The 27,748-nt window shown below is 45.6% G+C and overlaps 2 protein-coding genes across 4 annotated transcripts in view; one reads left to right on the top strand and one right to left on the bottom strand.

Annotated features, from left to right (window-relative positions):
* Positions 1-5,006, bottom strand: part of Mbt (serine/threonine-protein kinase PAK mbt) — a 56,481-nt gene extending 51,475 nt beyond the window's left edge. For 2 of the 3 annotated variants that reach the window (XM_077680783.1, XM_077680785.1), the window contains exon 1: positions 4,919-5,006. The gene's annotated coding sequence lies outside the window, so the exon portion shown is untranslated. The remainder of the gene's footprint in view (positions 1-4,918) is intronic. The other variant, XM_077680784.1, reaches the window with a different exon arrangement.
* A 6,449-nt stretch (positions 5,007-11,455) lies between these two features.
* Wdr92 (dynein axonemal assembly factor 10) lies at positions 11,456-20,813 on the top strand. Its single transcript, XM_077681971.1, has 8 exons — positions 11,456-11,756; positions 11,833-11,933; positions 12,010-12,131; positions 12,201-12,302; positions 16,292-16,407; positions 18,151-18,285; positions 18,418-18,518; positions 19,273-20,813. Exons 1-8 carry the CDS (start codon positions 11,583-11,585, stop codon positions 19,475-19,477), a joined length of 1,056 nt encoding a protein of 351 aa, XP_077538097.1. The 5' UTR covers positions 11,456-11,582; the 3' UTR covers positions 19,478-20,813.
* Positions 20,814-27,748: the final 6,935 nt, after the last annotated feature.

Below are 27,748 nucleotides of genomic sequence, written 5' to 3'. Positions count from 1 at the left end.
CATTCAGCGAACTTCACAATACATTAATTGATACCTAGGAACTCGTTTTTACTCATTCATTAATCAATTAAACCGCTAAAAAGCAGCGTCACCTTGGACGTGCACGAGAGTTACGCTGTTAAGCTGGAATTTTCCCCAATCAAACAGCCAATCAAAAACGCTGGAGTTTTTTCTTTTTTTTTGCCAATCTTGGCCAATCTCCCTCAGGGGGTATGCTTGGCTTGACGTGCACAGGGGACGCTGGGCGGTCATCACGAGGCACGCACACACGAGCGGTAGGCATTTTCTTGGTTTTGTTAGCCGCCAGGTGGACGCCGCCAGGCCCACGCTCACGCGCGTGCGCTCGGCAATTTCTTGGTATTTTTAACTGCGGCCACGACAAATGACGATTTGCTAAAGAGCTTCGCTCTTAATAACCCTGCAAGCAGCTGTGGTGGTTGACGTTTTGGGCACCACCCTGGCAATTTCTTTTAAAAGAGTGTCTGAAGCTTCACTCGCACCTATTGCACTAAAGGCACAATCGAATTCCAGACCTAAGAGCAGCTGCAGCTCAGACAAGGCAACAGCTGCAACCAACCCTATTCTTTTTTTTCTTTTGCAGCTAGTAAAAAGTCAAAGGTTATGGGGTGCATTATACGGCCGTAAACAACGAGGGCACCACAAAAGACCCTGGCAGCTGCTAAAGCACAAGCAACCCAAAGAATGTGTGGAAACTTTTTGTGCACAACAGTAGCTCTCTGACATGCCAAGCAAACTGATGCGACAACTGTGGGTGCGTCAGAAGCAACAACATTCATCGACCCCAGTTCATGGCAATCCAAAATGTACCAGTGCTGTCATAGTCGGAACAAGGACTTGTGTATATAGCAAAGTACTTGTCTTGCTGGCTTAGTGACAGCCATCACCAGTTTACGGGAAGCTTTTCACGTTAACGAGGACTCCTTTAAACGCACACCGATTCCGCCAGGCAGTTTCAGGGAGAAATTCTTTTAAATTTTTGAGACCGTGCTCCAATTACTTTTGACGACACCTGTACAAAAAAAAAAAATAGTGGCCACGGTTGGCAGGTGGATTAGTTTCTAACCGCAAGTAATCTGAATGTAGCCTGACCTGATTAAAGCGATAGCTATTTAAAAAATAGTGCACCTTACAATCCACAATATGGCCACATCCAACATTCATTCATGGGCACCGACATCTTAAGCACATAGCAGTGCCAGCGGCACTGTAGCTGGTACATTGTAGCTGTGCCAATCGAATGCACCGGTCACCCTATCCGGTGACAAGAGGGCTGTGCCATTGAAGGGATCTGTGTTTACTTTTCAGAATGTAAATAAACATAACTCCCACACCGTTTACACCACAACAATAGTGCAATACTGCTGCCACTGCTGTTCCTAAAAAATGATGGATATTAACGTCCAATCAGCCCGCACACATTACATCAGCATAGCAGAGAACTGCTGCGCTTTGCGGATGGACTGGCCTAGAATTATTTCAGCATCCACTTGCTGTACAGGCCCAACATTTATCTCTATTCGGTTACAACTCAAGAACGGCACCACCTCATGTAGTGTATCACTCCACCAAAGCGCCGGACCCGTGACGTCAGTGCGCGCGCGTTTTGAAAGGGGTTTGCTATGAATGCGTGATATCGTCTGCCTTGTCTCACACAGTTTGTTTGTCGTCACTGGAGTCGTTTATAAGCCTATTAAGTCCAAAAAATCACGGGAACGGCTCACACCATGTTCAAAATATTCCCAGTGACGCCCTACTTGCGCCGCGCGGAGAAACGTTCGGCTACAGTGATAAGGCACAGTGGCAACTTCCAGTGTCGTTCTTAAGTTGTCACAGAGTATAGCAATGCTGCTGCTATATGCAAATGCACTGTGCAAACAGGTGGCATTACACTGCGTACAAGCTTCACTGGAAATGTCTCTGAAATAGGTGAACAATGCCACCTGTAACGATGTACTCTGGGCGACGCAAGTGCTTGAGTATGGCGAGCGTCATTACTGGAGTTGTCATGCAATGCTAAATAGTCTCAAGGGGCGTGATGGCCTATGAACAAAGAAAATCCCACCCTGAATAGCATCTGCCTTGCTAAGGATGAGCCCAATGCATGCAATGCCAACAAACATAATACCAGCCCTACCAAAGCACTGAAGTCCTCTGACAACACTTAGCCACTCCCCCTTAAACATTTCCCACACAATATAGCACACTTGAAATGCCGCCAGTAGGAGCTACCAGCGACAAACAGCATACATGTGTGTCTGTGTGCCACTTAAAAACTACATAGATCCCATTCCTAGGAACGTTTGCAAAACTGAATGCTAGCATTTGACTTCTCGCTCATCTTAGAATTTGAATTTCGTACCGGGGCTTTCTTACATACACCAATGCAAGCATTACGGTATGCAAGCACTGGAAAATTTTGAGTAGTGGCTATTCAGAACTGTTGACATGGTTGCGAATACTGTTTGAACATTCTCAATAATCGGTACGGCAAAGGAGGAAAATATTCTTGCACATATATCTTAACCCCCCGCCCTCCAACCGCTTTGATGGTGTAGAATGTGCTGCCGTGAGGGATAAGTAACACACTGAGTCTTGCATTATTTATATGGCAGCATCTAAAAGTAACACACTGAGTCTTGCATTATTTATATGGCAGCATCTAATTACCCATCTGCATGCTCGTCTCATCCACCACGACAATGCGTCAATCCTGTAATTCACTCAATTACCAAGACACGGTGCAATTTCTAACATTTTGCATCGACACCGTCTGTGATTCGTCTATTTGCACGGCTGTTGCCAATTTAAATGAACATTCTCAGCACCAGCCAAGCTTGAGACAAGCTTTCTTTTCAAGTGACAGTACCCCGATCATCCCGCAGGTCTTCCATTGTTTGCATGCGTTTCAACTGCCGTCTTTTTCCATGCCAACAGGTTCATTCAGTCGCACTTTCGGGTCTATTTTATTAAAGGTTACAGTGACACCTGGTCATGTTTAAAATTGCAGAATGTTCCGAGAAGCTTGTTTATTATATGGTACAGCCAATAAAACTGTCAGTCAGATCCAATGCTGTCCTTTATGAGCACCACACGCATGACTAGACCACTACGCGGGAAATGCCAGATATTCAAGCTCGTTTGATGAAAAATTTGCCCGCTTCATACTGAGAGAGAGCAGCAACCACCTGTCAGGGGGGACAGTAGCTTCGCACAATCCAACACACAAATGCACGCGCGCTATTAGCGTCAGAGGCGTTATTAGACGACATCAAAGACGGGCAACCAACAAGCCCAGACAACGACACATAAAATTAAAAACAAAGCCTGACGAAGAAAGCGCACGGCGTGGCTAACAAGATAGGCACGAAGCGCAACGCAGGGGGAGGAAACCTAACGGCAACGCAGTGAGCAGGGAGGAAGGCCCCACACTAAAAGAGCTACTACGGGCAGCATCACGTCGATGACCTCCGTGACCCCCGCGCGAGAGACGCCGCGCGTATTATTCCCGCCCGCTGGAGTCGTACTACTACGATACGACCACGGCGAAACTGGCCGCCTCATCCTGGGCACGCCGTATGAAATAGCAGGAACCCACCTAAACGACGCGTAGTAGAACAGTACGCGAGTACTTTCCCGTTTCTTTCGATTGTTGCCCACTTCCTGCGCTTTCACTGAGCGACCTTTAAAAAGGCATTAGGCTCGGTGCAATCCGTTTCACTTTGCGAGCACGGTCTTTTTTAAAAGTTTCCCCTAAGATGTTTCCAGCGCGAAACACACGCACACACACACACGGAACACCGAGTCGGGCTTGCGTTTCCGACACGTCAAGTATACAACAGTTCCGACATGTCAAGCACGACGAAACTTGTGACGCCTGTCAGGACGGCACGACGATACGTTCGTTCAGGCAACCGAACGAATTCACGCTCGCTGACGAACTAAAAGAAAAACTACCGCGTGGAACTCGACGGATGCCGCGGACAGATCGCCAGGTGGGACGGAACATTTTGCAGACGACAACCGCGTGCGTCATCGGATACTCAGAAAACGACCACACAAGCTGGCCACCGCAATACTCCGCGGAGTTTCTCACGCAGCGACAATTAAACGCTAGAGCGCTTGTTTTTGTAGCTAACGTAAACAGACAAGGAACGCCACGCTTCAACAACCGCATTGCCTCGAACTGTGCAAGGGCGGATGCCTTTTACAGCACGTTGTAAAGGATTCCGAACGCGTTGTATAAGAGCCGTGGATTGGCACGCGCTATGAGTAACGCTTTTAGCGCCCGCGCGAACTCCGGTCAACGGAATGGGCACTTAGTTCTGTTCACAAGGAAAACAAAACTCCACCGGGCGCGCCCATTCACGCTACACACTTGCGCCAGCTCGGGCGGCGTCTACCCCCAAGGACGCAGTTTTTGTGGCGACGCCGAAGTAGATATGACCGAGAGCGTGGCCAGAGAATTAATTAGCATACACTTTGAAGGTTAGACGGGCGATTAAGGTCGCCCCTTCGGCGGCGTATCAACAGTCCGGGCGAACACACGCGACTCGCCCGAGCTGTCACGCAAAACCAAAACGAAGTCCGTACTAAGTGCACAAACGGATGCACCAAGTTACCCTGCGACGCGAGAAGGGGCCTGTTTACGGGTCCGGCGAATGGCACGTGCAGGACTAGTCAATTCCGAGAGCAAACAACTCCACTAACGTTAGATGTAACCCTTGCTTGGAGGCGACACTTCGCTAGCGTGCAATAACATCCATCACGTGGAGGCATGCGCTAAAAGTTACGACGCCGATGCAGCATCCGCGACTTCCACGAGCAATCACGGCCGTATGCAAATACAGCGGAAGAAATGAATCAACCAAGAGACAATAGGAGGTCACTTCGAGCTTACCTGCTTCAGCAGAGCGGCTGTCAAAGCTTCGCCATCTTGTCACTACTTCACTACGTACCGACATCCGGGCACCTCAACAGGTAACCGAACTTCCGGGCGTGCACAGGTACACTTTGAAAATTGGTTAAGTCTCCTGCCACGCGCGTGGCACGAGCTGCGCCCCCCTGGCAACAGCTGCTGCCACGCAGAAGTGACGTCAAGCTAAAGTAATCACGTAACTTCCTGTGACGTCACAAAACAAACGTCATATTTACGTCATTTGATCATGCCACTTTTTTGTGTTGACAAACGGCAGCCGGGTGTTCGCGTCTTGTGTCCCGATGTTCTCCGCCCGTGGTTCGAATGGCAGGCCTGACGCATCGTTACGTCCTTATCTCCCTGTACAGCAGCTGCCTCGCGGCGCTTTTTTCTTGTTGGGAGGTGTGCTTGTAATTATTTAGATTGGGTATTTTTTGTGAACTTGCTGTTGCACGTCTTGGTAAGCCTAACGCATTTTTTCTGCACGCTGCTTCGCCCCGCTTTTTACATGCTCCTAGAACTGTACTGTTGTCGTTTAATATTTTGCAAGCTTCACGTTGTTTTGCAGTTCGCGTGCTATTTGCTTTACGCGCCTGCATTTGCTGTCTACTTGTGCCTCGCTTCTTCCATGCCAAGCCTTGTGTTCTGATTCTGGAGTGGTGGCTCAATTATAAAAGTAGGGATCAGTATTTTCCATCGCGTCGCGCCGTAGCGAGCGACGTAGTGTCAGCGTGTGCACGAATCGAGTGTCGTCAGGTAGCGCACGGCATCATCGAACGCAATCCGATCTCGCATGTAGCTTCTGCAATTTTTCCCCCGGGGCAGTAGTACTGTCGCCGAGAAATGTATCCTGACTATTCCACAGAAACGATCTGTGCACGTAGCGCTGCAGAATCCGTGCAGGGAGCGCAGTTGCACTTCCGTGGGTGGAGCCCAACTGCCCGTCCAAAGATATATCTATTCAAGATACCACTGAAACCATTCGCTGACTGGCTGGCTTCTTGTGCAAGGAAGCTCAAGCTCCAACTGTGCAAGCATGGGAGAAGTGCAGCCGATAAGATCGCCGTGTGAGCCAAGTTTGGAACTTCTGCTAATAGTCCTTTAAAAGTCTGGTGTGCATAAGGTTAACAAGTGACAATTCAGTTATTGTTCATCTATGCTCAGATTTGTTGCTTAGTACCATTGTGCTTTCAACTTAGGAAGTCTTAATGAAATGATAGGCAAGGCTTAAAATTACTGCTTGGCTCTCATTTCCCTTTCCTTCGCTCCAGTACCTTTCGCCTCCTCTAACCCGGTTAGGCAACAGAACTTCCTCCTGCGTCTGCTTTGAGTATGTATTTTGATAGGCTCGTTCCTTCTTTACTCTTGTGTTTGGCTTGGTTGGAATTGAACATAACCAGGCACAATACTTTCATTCACTCTCAGCAGGATGGGCTAATGATGATGAGAGCTTATCTCGGAGGCTTGCAGTCTTTGCACAAATTCCAAGTGGCTGTGACATCTATATGCCCATCCCAAGCACTCTGCGGAGTTCAACTTGACACTAATGCTTGTATTCGCAACTGGTGAAGCGTGCTTAAGCGTCTACTGTCAAAGCCTTTGGGGTAGTGAACAGGAAGAGTTTCCAATTGTGAGGGGACGTTTCACATTTTATTGCTTTTTAACTCCGCACTGTGTAAACTGTTTTGGAAAATTGCTCAAGTGAATTTACTTAGTGGTAAGGGGCTTTATAAAATGTCCCAACAATGATGCAAGTCTCGTCAGAAGCCAGCTGCTAGAAAACACATTCACGGGTTGTGTGTTGTGTGCCCATTAGCTGTTTCTTTTTCTTCCACAAAACGGGCACTTAAACAATCCTTTAAGCCAACAGGCGTAAAAAATAGTTCATCAAGTACAACTTCGGGGTAATGGTTGGTGTCGAGCGTGACATTGCCCACTCCCAAGAGTACTTCTTAATTCCTTGTGCAAGAACTGGAGCCAAGGCCACGTGCGTAGATGTGAATGTCTGTCGGTGTTTGTGAAAGTTGCAGTACAGCTGGAAGGTGTATGGATCATGGGTGGCTTTAACAATAAAATGACTGCTGAACGTACTTTTGCTCTGGTATCAATGAGCAGCATGTGAGCATTGATAAGTGCTTCACTGTTGACATTTTTGTTACACAAAAGCAGGCCATGTTAAGGCCCCCTGGCAAATATTCATGAAAAACACTGGACCAAAAAGCTGCCAACACATGGAAACCATGTTGATCACGGCACCTTTCCTAGTACTTCAGTACCGTTTATCAGTGCTGTGTTTTTTCCCCCCAGCTAGTAAACTATCCCAGCGTTGCACCTTAAGCCAGAAATCAAACACTTGCTGGTCAATGACAAGTGATCTGCCAAACTTCCGTGTCTATGCAAAAAGTGAGTAGCTCTACTTTCTCTGCACTGTTTGTGCTGTGAAGTTCCATTTCTAAACAAAATGCCAGGGTTCTTCTGGAAGATGCACAGCATTAAAACCCCAACAAAAAAGGAATAAGCACGCGATACTTTCTTGCACTACACTAGAGCCCTGCGGGAAAGCCAAACCAGCAAGTGATCTTTTTCTACAAAGCGCTGCAGAGGAGCCAAGAAATGAATGAATGAATGACATTTATTAAGATGGGGGAGGCCACATGGCCGTAGTTGGGGAAGGGGAAGAAGGGAGGAGGGGGAGGTGATCACTCAAGCGTTAGAGATTACTTGTCGGAGATAGATGATCAGTGATTTCTTTGGGAGGGGGATTGTAAACCCCATCTCACACTACCCTTGCCAGGCCACTCTTAATAGAAAACACACCTAGAGCATGAAAAAGATTCCTTTTTGCGGACACCAAAGCTACGCTGGAAAGCCAAAATGTGTGGTGTCTGTTAATGCAGATTAGCTGCAAGACGGGCATGTTCACGCAAAGATTTATGAACCAGGCTGGCGGGGTAACAAAATCATTGAATGAGGTTACAACAAAATGTGTTATGAAAAATGATATAATACTGTTTGCTATAAATAGCAATTAAAGGTATAAAATGGTTCTGACACCAATTAAATGGCCTGTTGGAAATCATTGGCAAAACCTAGAGAGCAACATTTCATACAGCTGCAATTGAGAAATAGTAAAGCGTGGTTGGGGCCTGAATTCAGCAGGCATGCTCCAGCTGAGAATGTATAATTGCAGAGCAAAACAATTATAAAGGCCTAGGGAAAAGGTGAGCTTAGTTGAGTTTACCACCAAGGTATTTGGTAGAGAGAATAGTTACAAAAATAAAGAAGCAACATGGGAAGCTTTATTTTCCCTGATTTAAGTTTATCAGCACTGAGCTTCATGTTCTGCATGTCCCATTGAAGAATGTTACACCTGCATGCACTCGGCACATCACATTTTACGGTATAACACAGTTTACTTCGAACATGGGTAAATAAGAGAATATTGCATAAGCAGTTCATTTATACGTGAAATAGAAACAGCAGGGTTTTTAAAACGAAGCCCGGAAGTGTACTGAATGAAAGGGACCAATGATGAGTTTATGTTGTCACTAATAACAAATTTCAACGACCTTGTCAGAAACAAACCCCTTCCATGGAGGGACTGTGTGTAATCAAGATTTTTTTGATAAAAGGTTGTAAATGCCCTGTAAATGTATGTCAAAAGGTATTTTAACGCCCTAGTCGTGGCCTGTGAGTCATCGGCGCTTTTTTCTGGTGTTTAGATGATCAAGGGCTGTTGTACGGGATCCACCTTCTCTTCTCACTTTGGTCACCATCTTTCTTAGTCACTGCATTCATGTGCTTGGTCAGGGAGCTAGCAAGCGAGGACGACAGTCGGCACCAACTATCAGCTGAGTTCCTTCAGGCTGGGACAATTGCTGGAGAGGCTAAACAATGTTTTTAAAATCCCTGAGAGCTTTCACTTTTTGTTTTGTTAAAGAACATTTAGGCAACCCTTCAACTATCCGAAATAACAAAAATGACTATTGTGCCCGTTAAATAGTTAATCTACGCACAGTGAACGATGGCACAAAATCTATCGATGTGAACCTACCCTTTGAACCTGCTTAATATTTAGCAGAGACTCACTCCATTCATTAGCTGTTTTATGGCGCTGTGGGTGGGCTACTGGTTTCCACCTATGGAGCCTGTGGGCCGCACTAGTTTCCAGTCGTCCTGGCAAATGTTTTTGGAGACTAGCACTACCCTGCAGTGTACGAGCCATGGATTCCTTGGGTTGGCCATGTGAAATTCTAGTGAATCGTTACAAGCCACCAAAGAAAGTGAGCATGTTTATCGACCACTGTTTTGTGGCCATGAAAAGTTTCGTTCATTAATTAAAAAGACTAACAAATGAGATCAATTTTATTGCAAACTTCAAACAAATAACTGGTATTACAGAAAATGTGTAAAGCAGCTGGAGCTCCATAGCCACTTTCCAGCTATTTCTCCATGCCATCAGAGAATCTTGTTTGTGCGACTAACAGATACCGACCTATTCCACTGCAAAGAAACATAACTTGGCGATTGCAGTGGGGCCTCTAGTTCCGTTTGATCATATCACTTGAGTGTTTACGTACAGTTAACATACTGATGACTGTGTTTATAGTGCATGCACATATAACATCAATGTAGTTTGAAATTGGGATCTTTTGCACCATTTCTTTTTGTTAAATTCGCCCCATGATAGCCTTGACGTTTGCCTATCAATTACATTTGCAGCATGCTCGCTGCTTATACCTGTTTACACAAACAATCCGTAGATGCTTTCACGTTCCAGGCACATCTTAAGATTCTCTTTGACGTTGCTTATTGAGCCTGTGCAGAACCCATAGGTTTTCATATGGTGGAGTGCATGTAGGTGTATTAAACATGATGGCCGGCCAAGCGTATACCCTTCCTATTGCCGTCTCTACAGCCTCTTCTCTGACCCTATCGTCTGGGTGTGTGTCCTGAATTAACTTCCTTTGCATGAGGGACTCAGTCAAGTCTGGCCAACATAGCGTACACCACGGTACAGTGAGACGTGAAAGTTATACCAGTGCAGTGGCTATGAGATGAAGCGTCTAGCTAGTCTACCTTTTGAAGGTCGCAGGTCCTAAACTGTTGTAGAATCATGTATCCTACTACGAAATATTTGGTTTCTACTAGGAAATCTTTTTAAGCGCTGAATATCACGCAATTATGATCCTTGTGGCGCATGCTCACAAGACTTTTCTGCTCATAAAACGTATCGTGAGTGTAAAACAAATTTTAAGCTACAATTTCGCCCACTAGAAAATAAGAACTTCCCGATTTTCGAGTTTTCCTTGCTAATATTTCAGAAGAGGAGATCTACTGTAGTGGTACGTACGTGGTACATGTGTGGGGACACCAAAGATTACCTTTCCTATTCTCGGCGCAATTGTCTGTAATTGTAATGCGCACATGTGCCTAGTAAAAAACGGTTGCCGCCACTACCCTTCGTCCTCGGCACTGTAAATTCTGATTATCTTTTGGCGCTGCTAAGTTGTCTTCATTTCGAGAACACACACCGCGATTTCAGGTCGCCCATTTAAGCATTCTGGACTTGCCGTGGTGCAAACTGTTGATAGCAGATGCCGCCGCGCCGACATGCGTCGGAAGGTTCACAGAATTACGCTCGGACGGTGTCTTTTCTTGTGTGGAACGTAGCTTGTTCGAACGAGGCCAGTCGGCTGTGCGATGTCGTCTCACGTACGCTGAAACTGTACGCAGGTACCATCGGCGTACACCAAGCATAACCAAGCGGTCACAGGTCAACATTACTCGAGAGCGGCTATTTTGCTGCGGTCTGGAAAGGCTGGCTGGGTCCCCACGCAATACATAATCACAAGCAACTTTCTCACATTTTCAGATAGTGCTTCTAACAATATGAACTCCGGTTTATCTACGTTGTCGGCCCGAGAAAATCGGAGCTTCGTCACGCTTTCGGATACGCGACTCCATGTGCGCGATACGGCAGCTGGCAGCAGCAGCAGCAGCATCGCCGGCTGCTCCCGCAAGAACAAAAATTGTTTGTTTAGAAAAGTTTTAGCAGTTCAATGGTGCGTTATTTTGTACTGCAAATAAAAAAAAATGTGTATTTCGGACTACACTACACAAAATAATGACAATTATTAATGTTATGACGTCATTGTGACGTCACGCGTGGCAGCAGCCGTTGCCAGGGGGGCGTGGCTGCTGCCACGCGCGTGGCAGGAGACGCTGCCTTGAAAATTTCGGCAGAAAATTGTTATTACAGCTTACAAAAATTATTGTGAAGTTTTACTGTGTGCAAAAAAATACCAGCTACGTTTTATTTAGCTCATAAATGGTAAATGTTAGAGTAACTTGATTTTATTTTAGGAAGATAATTAGAATTGTTTAAAGCGTTAATATTAGTTAGATATGTGTGTTTAGAAATTGTTTCACCTAAATGAAATATTTATCAAATGGCTTACAAGAAATAAAAAAACGAAACCGAAACAGTTATTTTACGTTGTTCGTCCGGTAGGTGCTCTATGGCTCCGACCAGCCCGCGTCCCGCGTTGTGCAGTGCGTACGCAAATCCTCCCTGTTCTGTGGTGGTACGCATGCGATCTCGTGTCGTTAGTGCTGAAAGGAAGCCGCGCAAGTGAACATTGAGATGACAGGACCCGAAATACACAAGTACATTCAACACCGCATCGATTACACTGCGTTTGATGTCAAATGGATGCCACAGAGCGCCAAGTTCCTGGCTTTCGGAGTTGGTCCGGACGGGCAAGGGACGGTACAAGTTTACGAGCTAGACGGCAATTCCTTGAGCAAAGTGGAAGAGGTGATAGTTTTGCGCTCGGGTTTTGCACGGAGAGCAAAATCTGTCCGTTTGATTTGAACGGAAATTATCATTTCAGCTCCAACAACCCCGAGGTGTCAAGTGCGGTACATTCGCTCCGTCGAGCCTGGAGGAACGCAATGTTACAACAGGTGGCTTCGACGGGAAGTGGCGAATTTGGTATGTCACCTTCTAGAATTTGTCACTCTAAAAGGTGGTTTAGTCTTTTCACTCAAATGTCGCTGTTTACGTTCAGGGACGTCGACCGTCCGAAGGAACCCGTCGTGTGTGTCCGGGGTCACAGTACCATCATAAATTGCATCGACGGCATTGGCGGCGCTGATGGTTCACCAGCTGTGGTCACTGGATGTAAAGACGGTAAGAGGCTTTCAGGTTGCACTCGTGACCGATGACACGCGCGGTCCTGTGTGCGCGCGCCACCTTCAGGTTCTGTCAAGGTCTGGGACCCCAGGAAGCCTGAACAACCTGCGGTTGTCATGGAACCCGAGGGCGACCAGAAGAAGCAAGACTGCTGGACAGTATGCTTTGGTGAGAGAAAAGTCGCAAAGGACATCCACATTTAGTTCTTAAAGGTCTACTGACACCAGTTTTCGGCGTTAATATTATTGGACAGTTCGCTTCCGTAACTCAACAGAATACCCTGGCTGAAATATGAGCGGCCTGTGACGCGAAGAACATACTTTAATTAAATCTCATTTTAATGATTTATCACGCCAACGGAACAGTACGTGGAGCGGCACTCAGCAAATGGACATCAGCGTGACATCATCCCGTGATAGCCAAAAGAAGTGACGTGGACAGCGCTTGTCAAAAACTCGTGATGTCACTTCACACCCGCAAACAAGTGCACGTAGCCAGAGCTACAGGCATAGCCGCTGCCCAGAAAGGCACCGTTAGCAAAAATAAAATTTCACACACAGGAAAGGAAGCGATAATATATCCCAGAATTGCAGTAGAAGTCGCCATCAGGACCTTTATTGAAATCAGTCATTGAATTTCCGCCACAATGGTAGGCCTAGCACCTTCAGGCAGCTCAGCCATTCAGCTCCGGCGGCGGCGCGGTCGAAACAACGCCCCCACCGGCCTCCACCGTGTTTTGACGTCCGCACAAAGCAGTGAGGTCATGCCAGGATTCTGTCATATGCGCCTTTCGGGCTGAAAGCGCGGAAAGTTGAAACAAACGATTTTCAGGCCGTTCGATGTAATTAATTATCGCGTTCTGAAGTATTTAAAGTGCTGTGTCGGGTTTACCAGAACATTAAGCATAGATAAAAGCAATAAAAACGGAACATAAAATTTTCAAGTCTGTACTCCTTTAAGATGTGAGATGTGATAGCATTATTTTGCCGTTGAGGGAGCATTTTGGAACGAGCTGCTGCATTCACCCACCATGCTCTCGAAGTGCTGAAGGTCAGCTTAGAGCGAGACTAGCAGCAATGGTTCGTAGTAACTCTGCACGGCACAGAGGCTGCCAAGACCGCACCACTTTGACAATTAAATCAGCCTGCAGTGCGCGCTATGGCTTTGATGAGTTATCGCACTGAAGTGTCGTTTCATAGGACAGGCTGGAAATTAAAATAATCCTTAAAAGTGCATCAGTGTCTCCTTTTCCTTTTCTAATTTACAACCAGATTGGCTGGCTACAATATCTGCCACTGATGTAATGTGATTGTTGCCACCTAAATCATTATTTTCTTGCAGCTCTTGTTATCGTGCCATCTCTGCAGATGGCTTCCTTTTAAGGGGGTTGGCAGCTTGGCGCATGATAGAAGTGGTCGCTGATAACCAAAGCAGGGTGGCAACGATAATGTAGACTGAATTTTATAAACTGAAGCAGCGACAGCCACAATCTTCCCTACAAAGAATCACGCCCCATACGACCGTGATGGGTTAAACGGCGCTGCTTTTCAGCCAGCGAACATCAGTGTGTGTGTGTGTGTCTATATGCCGGGCAACACAAAAACAAAGACTATTTAATCAGTGCAAACACCGACAGGGCGGGACAAACTCCATTGCACAGGCACAGCGCTTGCTGCAATCGCCTGTCATTTCTTTCTTCTCCATCGTAGCATCATTGCCGGGAAGCCTACCTGCACGGCTTCCTTCCACACTCCTGTAGTTGCTGCACCCAATTTTCGCTTCAGGCAGGCACTCGCCTCGGGCTGCCGCCGTTGTCGTTTCTGGTTGACGGTGACGAAGTGACCATGCCAGCGGTGGATGCCTAAGTACTCATTCGCACAGCTGTTTTTCACCCCGTTATGTCACCGTAACGTCACTGACTTCCATCATGGGCGATAGTTTCTCAGGCGATTTCTCGCTAAGGCGGTGCGAGAAATCGTGCCTCGGCTTTTAGTGGCGCCGAAGAAAAGAGACGCAAAACCCGATATCCATCTCAGCGAGCGTCGCGTTCTTTTTCGAAGACAAAGTCAAAAGGCACAGCTCGCGCTGCACGTACAGATCTTCTTCGTCGTCGTCTTGCTTCTTGCGCGGCTCATTTCAATGGCATGACAGTTCAGCGCGATGTTCAAATACAATTTACAACAACTGGACCACGCCCCGGGGGTAAACCAGCCAGCCAATCAGACAACTTAAATTTTTTCGGCCAAATTTAGCGAAAAGTGAGCGCACGGTTTGCAAAGTAAAAATATAAGCCATTATTTAATTTTGAATTACAGCAATCTAGTCGCCTTGTATCATATACAGTGGAATCTCGGTCATACGAATCTCAAGGGGCGGCAAAAATATTCGTATCACCCGAAAATTCGTATCATCAGAAAACGAGAAAAAAATGGAAATGTGCTGCGCATGCGACAGGCGGCGGCAATATGGCGTCGGCTCTTGCCGCGAAGAGGTGCAGGTAGCTTCAGCAACCGCTTCTAACCTTTTGTTAAAACGGAGCTCAATGTGTAAATTAAATTGCTCATGCGGGAAAGGAGCTGACAGTATGGGAGAAGCACTATAAAATGTCATCTACGCCAAATATCCACCGCGGAGGTGGCCCAGCCAGCTGCTGCTAGCGCTTCGAAATTGCCGCAATCACAATGAGGCGCGCGTCTCCCTATTGGCGCAAGTCGTGAGGCTCCTCCCAATGCATTTAGCGGTAACCGAGGCAGAGGCTGGCGCCTGGGTGCCGGGCTGAATCGTCAGCGCGGGCGTCAAAAGAACGCGCGCTCATCGCCGACGCGACGCGCGCACACGAACTCAAGCCTGAACCGCATGCCATTCGGGCGCGTCGGCGTTTGCGCGCGCGTTCTTTTGACGCCCGCGCTGACGATTTCGCCCCCATGTCAGATTTTACCTCGCTCGTAAAATGACCGCCGACGCGCGCGGCAGTGGGAGGAGCCGCCTGCCGACTTGCGCCAACGGGGAGGCACGCTCTTCATGGCGGCAGTTTGAAAGCGCTCCGGACAGCCCGCTGGCTCCGCCGGAGATGTTTAGGCTTACCACGGTGGCGGATATTTGATAGGCGCTTTCCCTAGCCGCGCGAACGTGTCGTTTTTGGACTCATCAGCTCCCTTACTTCATAAGCAACTTCTTTTGTTCTTTAAAGAGCGGTCAGAAGCGGTCGGTCGAGCCACCCGCCCTACTTCGCGGCCGTTGACGCCGCCATGTTGCCGCGGCTTACCGCGCCGCGCGCCGCATGCTGGTGGTATTCGCGGTGGCGTCAGCGCGCCTGTGGCTTGCGCGGCGCGTTTTCGTGAGCAGAAAACGCTCCATGCAGTTCACGCTTAATGATTTTGTGCCTGCGTGCGACCAAGGCCACACGGCCGCACATACACTCCCGCTTCCCGTCCACGCCGCAGTCATCTGCTCGCGGCTCGCGTGTTCGTATCACCCGCACCGGGTGATAAATGCGAACGGATCATCCGAATTTTTTTACATTGCGTACAATGCATCTTGGCCGGGGAATTTTGAAAATTCGTATCACAACGAAATTCGTATCAACCGAATTCGTATCACCGAGATTCCACTGTATATCACTCTGGGAATAAGTGCGAAAGACGACGACACGTCGAAAAGAACACAGGGCGGCGCGCTTAGGTACTTTTCGACTTTCGAGTCCGTCCTCTTTTCTTTTCTGCGTGTCGTCGTTTTCGTGCTTATTCTCAGAATGTATCGCCAACTCGCCCAACTTTCAATTGTGTGTATATCACGACATTTTCTTTACTTTTCAGATTAAGCACGCTCATTTCTAGGCTTAACTGATCACTACGCAAGCGACCCTGTACTCTGATAGAGAGCTCCAGTACGAACGCTACTCCGTTACGTCTCCATCGTGTTTTTTTGACGTGAGGGAGGAGGTGACGGCTGTGTGAATGAAGCCTAACGTGTATGAAAAATCACTCAGTGAGCCTTGTAACACTATTGCGTTAGAAGTGGTGCGAGTTCATTTATTCACTCCAATTACGAAATGATGCATGCTTGACTCCAAGAAAAAACTTCTCCCTGCATATGTATGTCATGTCACTTGTATGTCATTAATTTTTTTTTTTTTTTTTCATATTCGCATACATCAGGCAATGGGTACAGCGCAGTGGAGCGGTGCGTGTGTGCCGGATACGACAATGGAGACGTCAAGATTTTCGATTTGAGGAACCTGGCCGTTACCTGGGAGACCTGTGTCAAGTCTGGTGTAATGTCTTCTGCTCCTTGTTGCACATTGTATTCTATCAATGTAAAAAAATTCAGATTTCTGGGGTAAACTATATAGGGGTGTGTGTGCGTTGTGTGTGGATTCCCAGTTGGTGGTAGTTAAAAGGCCAACTGCATTCAAGATTTCAATTTCTTGAAAATTTTATTTTCGTATAACCTGCTTAAAAATGCTGCAAGATACAAAATATATGACAGCTAGAATACGCATATCCGCAGTGCAAATGACCATCGAATGAGAAGAGCGCAGCCGTTACAGCCAGGCTGAAGGAACGCTCTAGCCGGCTCTAGCCGGCTCTAGCGCAGGGCCGGCTGCAGTGTTGCACGATTCGCTGGCAGGTGCAGCATTGCCTGCGCCATTTTAAACGCTACTAATTAACCGTACATTTTACGGGGCTGCCAGTCACGTCCCCATAGGTTTGGTGGTACATACTGTACGTACAGAGTAAATTTGGACGAGGTGAAATTTGAGTGCAGTTGGCCTTTAATTGTCCAACTCTGCGGCATTCTTTGATAGCTTGTGCAGCCTCCAAGATCCCGTTGGTTATTTACTATCGTCAGTGCTTTTCACTGTTCTACTCTACTTTTCACCATGGATTGTTTTTTTTTCTAATTTTTATGCCGTTTTCTTTTTAGCATTCACTTTTCGTTTTGTTGCTTTTTATATTCCTGTAAGCCATACCAAGCGAGAGCTCTTCACGTCAGAGTGAGAGGTGACAGCACGATTTTGTAACGCATTTGAAGAAGAAAGAAGAAATGGTCACGTCTGCTAATGACTAAAAAAATAAAAATGGAGCTATTGCCTGTTACGAGGTCTGAATATTGGCTTGTCGGACTAAGTAAATTGTTCTTTAAATTTTTTCTCCATTCTCTAAGACTTTAAGAATCATTACTCGAGTTTAAACAAGAGGCTTCTTTTTGATGTGGGGGGAGGGGGGAATGAGGGGTGGTGAAATGGATATTGGTGCAAGAATGTGTTATACAGTAAAACCTCATCAACAGAGGATGTACTCGCCACCAAAACCCACAGCATCCCGCAGAAACAAGAAAAACAAGCAGAAAAGGAAAACGGCACAGAATCGCTACTTTATTCACGCCGAACGACTCATCAATGATCACTCGACAGCACACGATCTGGTGGCTCGCTACGCTGGGATACAGTCCTTGATAGATTTTTGCTGTGTTTTCTTCAGGTGAATGATGGCTTCTTCCGCTGCAGCCGCTATTTCTAGTCTGTCATCATCATGAGTGCCAAAGAAGCGGCGCAGCAGGTTTGCCGCATCCCAGTAGAGTGCCTGGAGGAACATCCAGGCACCCTACCGGAAGACGTACACCCTCACGCTCGCGTCCAGGCACTTGCAGCTATTATAGCGTGCTGAAGTAGGCGGCCCCTAGCTAGCGTGAATTTTGAATTGCTGCATTCGCGATACGATGTAAACCATCACGCGCTATAAGACATTGACCTGATGGTAGCAAAACGGTCCGCAAATTCTCATTGTGTAAAAAAAGGTTCGTTATACCTATCGTGAGGAAATTTCAGTTTCATTAAAATGAGGTCTTAAATGTGAATTTCAAAGGAAAGTTCATTTACTTCGTTATATCTATTAGTTCGTTGTATGCCCTTTCGTTATAACAAGATTTCACTGTCATGCAAATATGTTTTTTCACCAGTGCCTCATAAATGAACAGTAGACCCCTTACTGATAATTTTTTCGCGCTTGAACAGGTGTGCTCTCTAGAGTTCGACCAGAAGTCCATCTACATGAATAAACTAGTTGCCACCGGAACTGGGTCCAACATCCACGTCTTCGACCTGAGGACGAGACATCCGAAGAAAGGCTATGCACAGCTCACGCATTCCGTACGTTGTTTCTTCACCTTTCTCTCAATCATTCTGTTTGCTGATCAGCAAACACCTGCTTTGTTGCAGAACCGATGCAGACACGTAGTTGTACGTCCTTTACTATTAACTAATGGCAGTTGCAACTTACAGGAGGAAGCCAAGTCGACCATTTGGTCAGCCCGACACTTGCCCCAGGACAGGGACATCTTTGCCACATGTGCGGGCTCGGGAATGATTAACCTCTGGAAATAGTGAGTTGTATATGTTACCTCATCCTCGACAGCTTTGAAAATGGAAAGGTTGATTGATTGATTGTAGGGTTTAAAGTGCCAACACAACGCAGGCAATGAGGCAGGCTGTAGTGGAGGGCTTTGGATTAATTTTGACCACCTGGGGATATTTAACGTGCGCCGAAATCTCATGCACACGGGCGTTTTTGCTTTTCGCCTCCATCAAAAAAGTGGCCGCCGCGGCCGGGAAATGAACCTGCGTCCTCATGCGCAGCCGGAAACAGAAAGGAATAGACGGACAGCTTTGTGGCAGGCTTAGTGCCGAGTGTAACACGAGACGATTTCAGCCCTGAAACTTGCCCTTGCATTTCAGGAAGACTGCAAATTGCAGTTAAAACGGTAGGAACATTGTTCGTCCATTGTTAAATAAGGCTACATGAACCTATATCTGGTTTAAGTCATACGAGCTAATATTTAACATTGGCGAACAACGGGAAGTTTACACCTACGCGAGCTTTGCTTGAGTGTGTGCCAGTTTCCGTGAACATTTGGAAAGCCTGACACCTCGGATAAAAATGTTTGGTCGCCAGACTCTTCCGCATGTAGACCTTTTAGCTGTGTACCTGAGGTGGTGTTCAAAGCCATGCGTTGCTACAGCTCGGCATACACAACGTGTTCAATGTGGATCACATTGTAGAATAACTTTGCTTCTAGTATGGAATAGTACGACACAGTGCCTGGTCTTTCGTATTAAGCGTCGGTTTTCGCATTTCAGCTGTTATCCGGAGAAGAGAGTGCGCAAGGCATCCGACGGATCGGAAGAAGGCGTCGCGGGCAGCATCACCAACCTCTGCAAAACGTCGCTAGGCGGTCAGCCGGTGACTGCACTGGACTGGAACACGGACATGCCGGGCTTATTCGTGGCGTGTGCCTTCGACCAGACTCTTCACGTTGGATTCGTTACTGGTCTTCCGAGCTGATTGGGCCTTGAATTCGTGAGAGATTGTGTACAGTGACAAACATTGACGATGCCAGGAACTGTATGCCTTTTGTTTGGCTGCTTGTAATGCGTGCGTTTTAAAAACGATGCGTGCTGTACAAAACACTGCACTGTGCAGAAGCAACTTGCGCGAAATGCCTTTTTTATTCGATATAACATTAGTTGCAGTTAAAAGGAGCAACGTCTTAAGCTTGGCCGCGAGTTTGTGGGAGTACCATACAAGTGTTCACAAGATTCAGTACAAACTTTCGAAAGATGACGTTACATTGTACGTAGTATTGTTTGATGACTCGTGGCAGGTGATCAGTTGTTGGCTTCACCCAGTTGAGCGTGTAACGCAGTTAAATAATCGACACCTCAATTTACATATTAGCGTGCTTGGAGCTTCCATTTGCGGCTGCTTTTGCAACAACAGCTTGACCAGCAGAATAAATTTTGTCCGCTTCCATTGTTATAACAGGCGAAATGCGGCGAAAAACAGGCGAAATACAGAGCGCGATACGTCTGCTAGTGTGCTTAAGGGGGTGGCAGACTGGTCTTAGAGTATTTTTATTTACCAACCAATTTTAATGAAACTGCACTGCATTATAGAGTTTTTTGTGCTGATTTCAAATCTGCCATAAGAGTTTTTGTAAGTTGATTATATTTTGAGTTAATTAATGGTTAATTGCCATTATTTTGGGTCGCAGTTCCAAAATAACCACTCCACAAGAATGGCAATTACCACGTCGCTGGGCAGACAAATGACTAAAGAATACAACATAGGAAGAACTTTTTCATTTAGCTATTTTTGGTCGTTTTACAACACAAGGAACTTTGCTTCTCCCACGCTCTGCCAGAAATGGCTCGCAGGTGGTGCCAATTGAACACAATAATAATTTTCCAAAGCCTCCATTTGAAAAAGTTGTTTCCAACATTGTATTCTCCACACATTTCGGTATCAGAAGCAAAAAGAATTACAGTTGTACTGGGTGCCAAGATATCTAAGGATGAAATGCTAGCTTTGCATTGCAAGAAAAGTGCCGTTTCACCATCGAATTCTGCGCTAACTGAGCTGTAGAGTGCACTTTGAAATGCTATTATAATATAATAACAACAACATAAGATTCCTTTTGATGAGGAAATTTATAGACTGATAAAAAAATGGCCGTGAAGGCCGAAAATGCCATTTTTCAGAAAATGCTTTTTTGACCGTTTTTCGGCCCCAAAGACCCAACTGCCCCCTTAATGTGATACTGCATTGTAAATATGGCATTTTGCATGTTTCAAGTTTTTTGTAACTTTTGACAGCTGCATAAAGAAGTTCTGACACCAAATTTTTGTCTCTCTTTCTTTGCTCTGATGAGTCCCTGATAGCCTACTAATTATAACACAGGAATTCAAACTGCCCGAAGTGTTGCCAATAATGAAGTACAGTGGGATTCATGGCACCAATTTCAGTTTTGACTGCTGAGGACTTTGAAAAAGGTGCGGAACATCACTTTTTTCGGTCAAAGCCTTGTCATTGGCTTCAAATGCATCCTAAGCAACCTTCCACAACTACCTATACTTGTTCTTCATAGCTGAACTAAAGATTAGTCCCACAACATTCAGCTGTTCTGAAACAGCCCAGTGCTGCGGCTGGCAGGCGAGACGGGATGCAAGATGTCCCAAGACCCACCATAATGTTTACTTTGTGAATTTTGTTTATTTTTGCTGGATACGCAATTTTCAGATTCATTTGCGGCTGGAAGCTTCTACGTCTCGTATCTCTCCAAGTGAGCTTGGCATCACAGAGCGGCTGAAATGCACCATTTCCAAGCCTCTCAAAACTGCGACAGTAACAGTATCTGTCTAAAATTGACTCCAAGCAACGTTTGATGCCCGTAATCGCAAGACGGTGTCTCTGCATCTTTATGAAGTTACCCATAACACTTTTCAGAAATTGAACTTTGTTGTAATGTCCCCACTACACCTCTATAAGTGGGGACACTGGTCATGAGAAGAGAAAATTTGACAGAAAAATCGATTTTCTCAATGTTATTTGCAGTCTACAATCAGAAGAGTACACCTCCCAAATACTACAGCTGTCAAATATTTACGAAGCTCTCGCACCTTGAAGTTCTGTAAATGACCATTTTCGCCAATTTAGAACCTTATGTGTACAAAAATCTTTTTTTTTTTTCTGACCCGCCGCGGTGGCTCAGTGGCTAAGGCGTTGCGCTGCTGAGCATGAGGTCGCAGGTTCGATTCTCGGCCACAGCGGCCGCTTTTCTGATGGAGGCGAAAAGCAAGAACGCCCGTGTGTACAAGATTTCGGTGCACGGTAAAGATCCCCAGGTGGTCAAAATTAATCCGGAGCCCTCCACTACGGCGCAGCTCATCGCCTGCGTTGCGTCGGCGTGTTAAACCCTACAGTCAATCAAATCAAATCAATTTTTTTATTTTTTCCCGCACTTAAGGTTATTTTCCAGTATTTAGTGGGTGAAATATAAAAAAATATGGATGAAAAGCAATGGCATAACAGTTGCCAACTCCGAACTTAGGCCATGGAGCCAAACTCCGAACTTAGCCCACGGAGGCCAAAACTGACTGCATATATTTCTACTCGCTATGTTAAAACATACTGGATGTGTAATCTCAAGTGCGCAGGCTAAAAAATGAAAAAAATGTCTTTAGGACCAGTGTTCCCCTTTAAAAAAAAAAATGACAGCCAAAGCTAGCATTTGGAGTGGGCATTTGAACAGCTGAAGTTAGCACTGTTACATTAAGAGTTACAAATACTACTTGCAATGCACAGACAATGTTTGATATAACCAAGGTTGTGACTTGCTCTGTGATAAGGTACATTGTTATGTAACGCTGTGAATCACGCGAGTGAATATCACGAATTGGCAAGATTCACTGCATCGCTGTCGTGCGGTGCAGTTAAATTGAGCCAGTCTATGATCACCAGTTTTTTTTTTCACTTTTGCAGCATTCACTCTGTTTATGTGAAGACCAACACTTCGCGTTTCAACCCCTGTCTTTGTCACGGCCAATTCAAAGTTCGATTCAAAGTGCTCATGCTGTTCCTTATTTACGCTATCGGTTTCTTGCATCCTGCAACTTATTTTTTTTTATGTCCTTTCCAAAAGTGCCTATTTTTTTATTGCTTATTGCAAATCTTACTGTGCTAAAAGACAACTCAATGTTGAAAAAGTATTTACACCATGTACTCGGTCAAATCAACGTTGTACAGTTTATATCTGATTATTGCATAGGAAAGCAGCTGCCCGCTGCTAATAAAATACAAATCACAAAATAAAACAGTTGCAAATGCCTCATTGTTCATCCCTTGCATAGGGTGACCAGCCCTTAGCTATTTTACTCTGGAAGCATCAGGACTGTGTTGTAAATACTGAAGCAGGAAGTGACGCAGAGTGGCCGATAACCACTCGCCACACTCGCTTCAGCGATGTCTTCGTCATCAACAAAACTGCTCAATTCCGCATCACCGCTGTCTTCTTCACTTTGGACACAAGATTGGTACCAGAATCATCTTTTTTGGAAGATGATGGTGAAGTCAGGAAACCTTTTTTTTTTTTCGGGTGACGGGCCAGCTAAGCATGTGAAGCTGCCACTGGACGCCATGCTTTTGCTAAAAAATCCCGCTCGTGCCACAGGAGGAAACAAAATTGCGAAGTAAGGGCTTCCATCTGGTGGGTGACTCGCAATCTTAACCGTAGACTAGACAAGCACTAGTAGACAATCTTAACCGTAGACTAGTGCTTGTCGCCCCGAACACTCGGGCAGAAACACTATTCTGGCAGAACAAGCTCTGCTCGTCCAAAATAGTTTGGAAACGCTTTGGCTCGGACAGTTTTTGCACATTTGAAACACTTAACAGGGGACACACAGGTCTTGAGGACCAAAAATTTGCTAAGAAATCAATTTTCCGTATTAATTTTATTTGCAGTCTACAGGTCCCAGAAAATGTACCTGCAAAATATTATAGCTGTACCATAAATATTTACAAAGCTGTCGCCATTTGAAGTTGGCTAAATGGCCATTTTCATCTACATTGGGATGTAGATGAAATCTTGTGATGTACCAGTCAGATTAGTATAATTTTTGCTGCATTCGAAAGCTTATGAACTGAACAGTGTAATACAATCACAAAAATACAGGATATCTTTATGCTATACTCGGTGACAACTTAAGAACGGCACCGAAAGTTTCCGCTGTGCCTTATCACCATAGCCGGATGTTTCTTCGTGCGGCGCAAGTAGAGCGCTACTGGGAATATTTTGAACGTGGCGCGAGCCGTTTCCGTGATTTTTTGGACTTAATATGCTTCTAAATGACTCCAGTGACGACAAACAAACTGCGTGAGACAAGGCAGACGATATCACGCATTCATAGCAAACCCCTTTCAAAACGCGCGCGCACCGAAGTCACGGGTCCGGCGCTTTGGCGGAGTGATACACTACATGAGGTGGTGCCGTTCTTGAGTTGTAACCGAGTATAGTACAATTTTTTATGCAGTTCGTTTTATGAAGACATTGGTAATTGATGACCTGACATTTAATAAGCCTACGGCAATTGCAGGAACAATGCTAAAATTACTGCTGTGGTACAGTTGCACTCCCTGGTCCTTTTAGAGCACAAAGGGACAAAAAGTCTTCAACTATATCATAAGTAGATAATTAGAAAATTGTCTGATACGGAATGACGTAACATGTTGCACAACTCTGAACTTGACAGTATAGATGGAAACTGACTGCATGTTGGTTGGTGCTCAGGATGTTAAAATACACTTAATGTGCAAATCTCAAGCACATTGGCTCAAAAATAACAAAAATGTCCTCAAGACCAGTGTCCCCTTCTGGGATGTTACGGAGCATATTGGGTCGTGCAGAGTACAGTCTGGGTAATGTCCTCCAGTAAGAATTCGGTCGCTGTGATTCAGTGTTAGTGGCGAAAGAAAAAACACTCGTGTTCAAGATTTTGGCACACCTTAAAGATCCCCAGGTGTTCAAAATTTATCCGGAGCCCTTCACTATGGTGTCCCTCATCGTCGGCGTAGTGTCGATGAGGGACTACGAAGAGAAAATACAACTTTGTTTAGCTTTAAAGAGTTAGGCTTCAGTACCTCACTCAGCTCCATTCCGGACACGAAAAACGTTTTTAACCGATAAAAACGCAAGAAATACTTACGAACTTTCAAATTTCGCGCCACAGTGACGTGTCATCGGCGCGAGTGACGTCATATGGGCCAGCACTAAAAACAATTTTCAGTGGGTTAGGTGCACGTTAGCATTCAAGTGATTCGATGAAGCGGAACTGGCGGCCCCACTACAATCGTCCGGTCATGTGTGCCGGCGATTGATTAGTTCGGCCGCCGTCAATCGCCCAAACAAGATTCTGTGACGTCATAGAAAAGTTGCCGGAAACTGGCTAGCGAGTCGCCACAGCTCCACACGTTTTCTTTAATACCTTCGTTATTTTTTGGAAGTTTGCGATGAAATTGGTATAATTTTTATCAGGACAAAGCAGCCTTTATAATGAACCAAACTTGTATTTTGTCTTCATGGCTCCTTTAAACGTCATAATCAATCAATCGATTCAGTGTGAGTGAAGTCACTGCATACAAAAAGAGTGCATTCTTTCTTTCTTAGCCATGTCACTCCTAACAGTAAGGAAGCTGTTGCCAAGCTGGCTTGGGCAATGACCTTCTTGAAACTACACCTGTTGGCAAACACTTCCAGTGTATGGCTACTTAAATGGCGTAGCAGTGACATCATTTTTGGGTATGGGTGAAGTTATAAAACTGCCATCTGTGACAGTACTCACTCATCACAGGTTTCTGAATACTCAAAATTTCTAACATGAATTGCAGAGACAATTCGTGTGGTAGTTCCGCGATCATATGTGCAACTTCTGAGAAGGCAACTCAGCAATGCGAAGCGTAAAAAGTTAACCTAATTTATAAAACTTCGCAGGGACTGTCTAACAGTGCAGTGATATGATCTCTGCCCTGCAATTCTCTGCTCATGGGTTGGAATACTAATTAAAAATGCATGAACAGACCTTTTAACAACTGCACTGCTAATGTCACCACTACCACGAAAATCCTAAATATGGGTTCTGCTAAGGCCATTTCATGTCCGATATAAATACAGTGGAATCTCGATAAACGGAAATCACTTAAACGAATTTGCCGCTTAAACGGAACAGTAGACAGTAAGTTGGTTGGTTTTGTATTCAGATAACGTAAAAAAACTCTCGGTAATCGGAACTAAAATTCCCGCGTCACCGTATAAACGGAACTAGAAACTGAACTTCTTGTGAAATTTATTGTCATGATAATCAGCTTTTTACCGTCCGGGCTGCTTTGTTTTTGTTTTGTTTTTCTTCCTCCATGTTTTGTTTAGCCTATTTGGCCTCGTAAGCCTCGTCTTAGTGGTCAGCCGTGTTCGCGCGACGAATGCAACATCGCAGTTCTTGTTCCAGTCGTTCGGTCTCAATTCAAGATGCCAGGTTACAGGGCTTAGCTCCTGCCGCCTCGTTTGTGCCATTCTGGTGCTATTCACGCTTCATTACCGCGTTGCTGTCCTCTAAATTCGGTGGCTCGTGAGGTTGAGGCCTTAAGCCTCCGTGAATATGCAGTTGCAAGGACTCAAATAATTGATGCATTCTGTAGTGAACAGCGACTCATTGTTGCCAAATCAACTTTGTGAATGCTGTGCCTAAACCTCTTGTAGTTTTCTTGCTTTCTGCAAATCTAACCTATCAGCTACATTTACCTTCTAGTGCTTAGAGTTCCATGAAATGGTATTAAGAGTGTGTACGCACATAAATTTGCACTTTCACACATCTCTCTCAGTAAACGGAACTCCTGTTAAATGGAACTATTTTTTTCGGTCCCTTGAAGTTCCGTTTATCGAGAGTCTACTGTATATAAAAAGAGTCGAGACCACAATGGGTGCAAGTGCATGATAATAACGTGTGCAGTTGGTAAAACAGGTGTGCAAGTTAGTGCCACAGTGTCACCAGAATCTTGTCAAAAAGGTTTTAGCTGGGTTTCAGAGTACTATTAACATGTCTTTTGTTATGTATTTCCTAGACAGAAAAATGCTACAAATAATTTGATAACAAAATGAGCGATTATGGAGGTGTGCAGCCAGGCTTTCATATGTAGCGAGTGTAGAACGAGGTTGCTTGGGTGTGACCACGTCATCAGTTTGTAAAAAAAAAGCACGAGAGGCCTGACGCCATGAAGGTAAGAGGCAGCTCCAAAAAAAATTAAAGCTGTTCCACTCAATGTGAAAGCTGTCTGAAGTGCAGAGTAGTCATTCGCCATAATGGGCTGTAGCACCGTTGTCCGCTCACTGCTACCACTCAATGCAATGTAGGTTCTGTTCTTTTTGTGCTTGCTTTTCCTCTTACACGTGCCGGCGTTGCACTGCCACTTTTTTCACCTACTGTCATAAAAACCAACCCAACTGCATTCCCAACTAAATGAACGCGGGCGCTACCAGTTAGTTGTGTATATTTTGCCTCAAATGTACCTGCAGTTTTCTTTGCGCTAAACAACGGGGAGATGTATGACAAGCGCCAGTGGTTCACGAGTTTCGAACGCTTATGACTATATAAACCGCTTGGCTTTCAAAGCCTCTGGGTTACGACGCGACGATGGAACGCCGTGTGGCTCTAGTTGGGTCCAGCGAGCGAGCTACAACGACAAGGCGAGCCCCTAAAGTGCTCTGCACTTAAAACACCTTCCTCTTGCCTTCCAGCCACAGGCAATTTGTGCATTTTGGGTGAGCCCGACGCCGATATTAAGGAAGCCGGTGATTTTCACTGGTGGACGTACTATAGGCTCTCAACGTGCAACACACCCGGTACCTAACTCACTTCGAAGGGTGTATTTTGCATGCGTTTGCAGCTGGGCATTTCTTGTCTTCAACACGGCATAATTTCATGTATCCAGGTTCATTAAAGCAGCTGTCCATTAGCATTTTCAAAATTTTGAAATATTACTTCAAAGATATTCAAGATTTTTGAAGGGTGCCATCCGATTTCAAGCAAAACCAAATATCATACTTCTCTCTTTGGCATTTGCAAGGTTCGAATATCTGCACACCTTCAGTGCTCAGTGGTGCATACGGTATGGTTCTTGCGATGGACACACGGCAATGAAAGTTTGGAAATTGACATGTAAACCTTGCATCACCCACTTACAGCACCCAAACTATTGGCGGCTGTGGCTATAAAAATATCTCACATT

The sequence above is a fragment of the Haemaphysalis longicornis genome, unplaced genomic scaffold (assembly GCF_048455015.1).
Source record: "Haemaphysalis longicornis isolate Haplotype H1 unplaced genomic scaffold, Haemaphysalis longicornis Haplotype H1 scaffold_8, whole genome shotgun sequence".
Classification (NCBI taxonomy): domain Eukaryota; kingdom Metazoa; phylum Arthropoda; class Arachnida; order Ixodida; family Ixodidae; genus Haemaphysalis; species Haemaphysalis longicornis.
Note: the sequence above shows the minus strand (reverse complement) of the source record. Positions and strands in the feature narration are given on the sequence as shown.

What these genes read in the sequence shown, in the direction of transcription:
- Wdr92 (XM_077681971.1), top strand. Translation starts at nt 11,583, where the DNA reads ATGACAGGACCCGAAATACACAAGTACATTCAACACCGCATCGATTAC. An exon ending in CTGCTGGACAGTATGCTTTG is followed by an intron (nt 12,303 to 16,291) that starts GTGAGAGAAAAG and finishes CGCATACATCAG; the next exon opens with GCAATGGGTACAGCGCAGTG. An exon ending in AGACCTGTGTCAAGTCTGGT is followed by an intron (nt 16,408 to 18,150) that starts GTAATGTCTTCT and finishes GCGCTTGAACAG; the next exon opens with GTGTGCTCTCTAGAGTTCGA.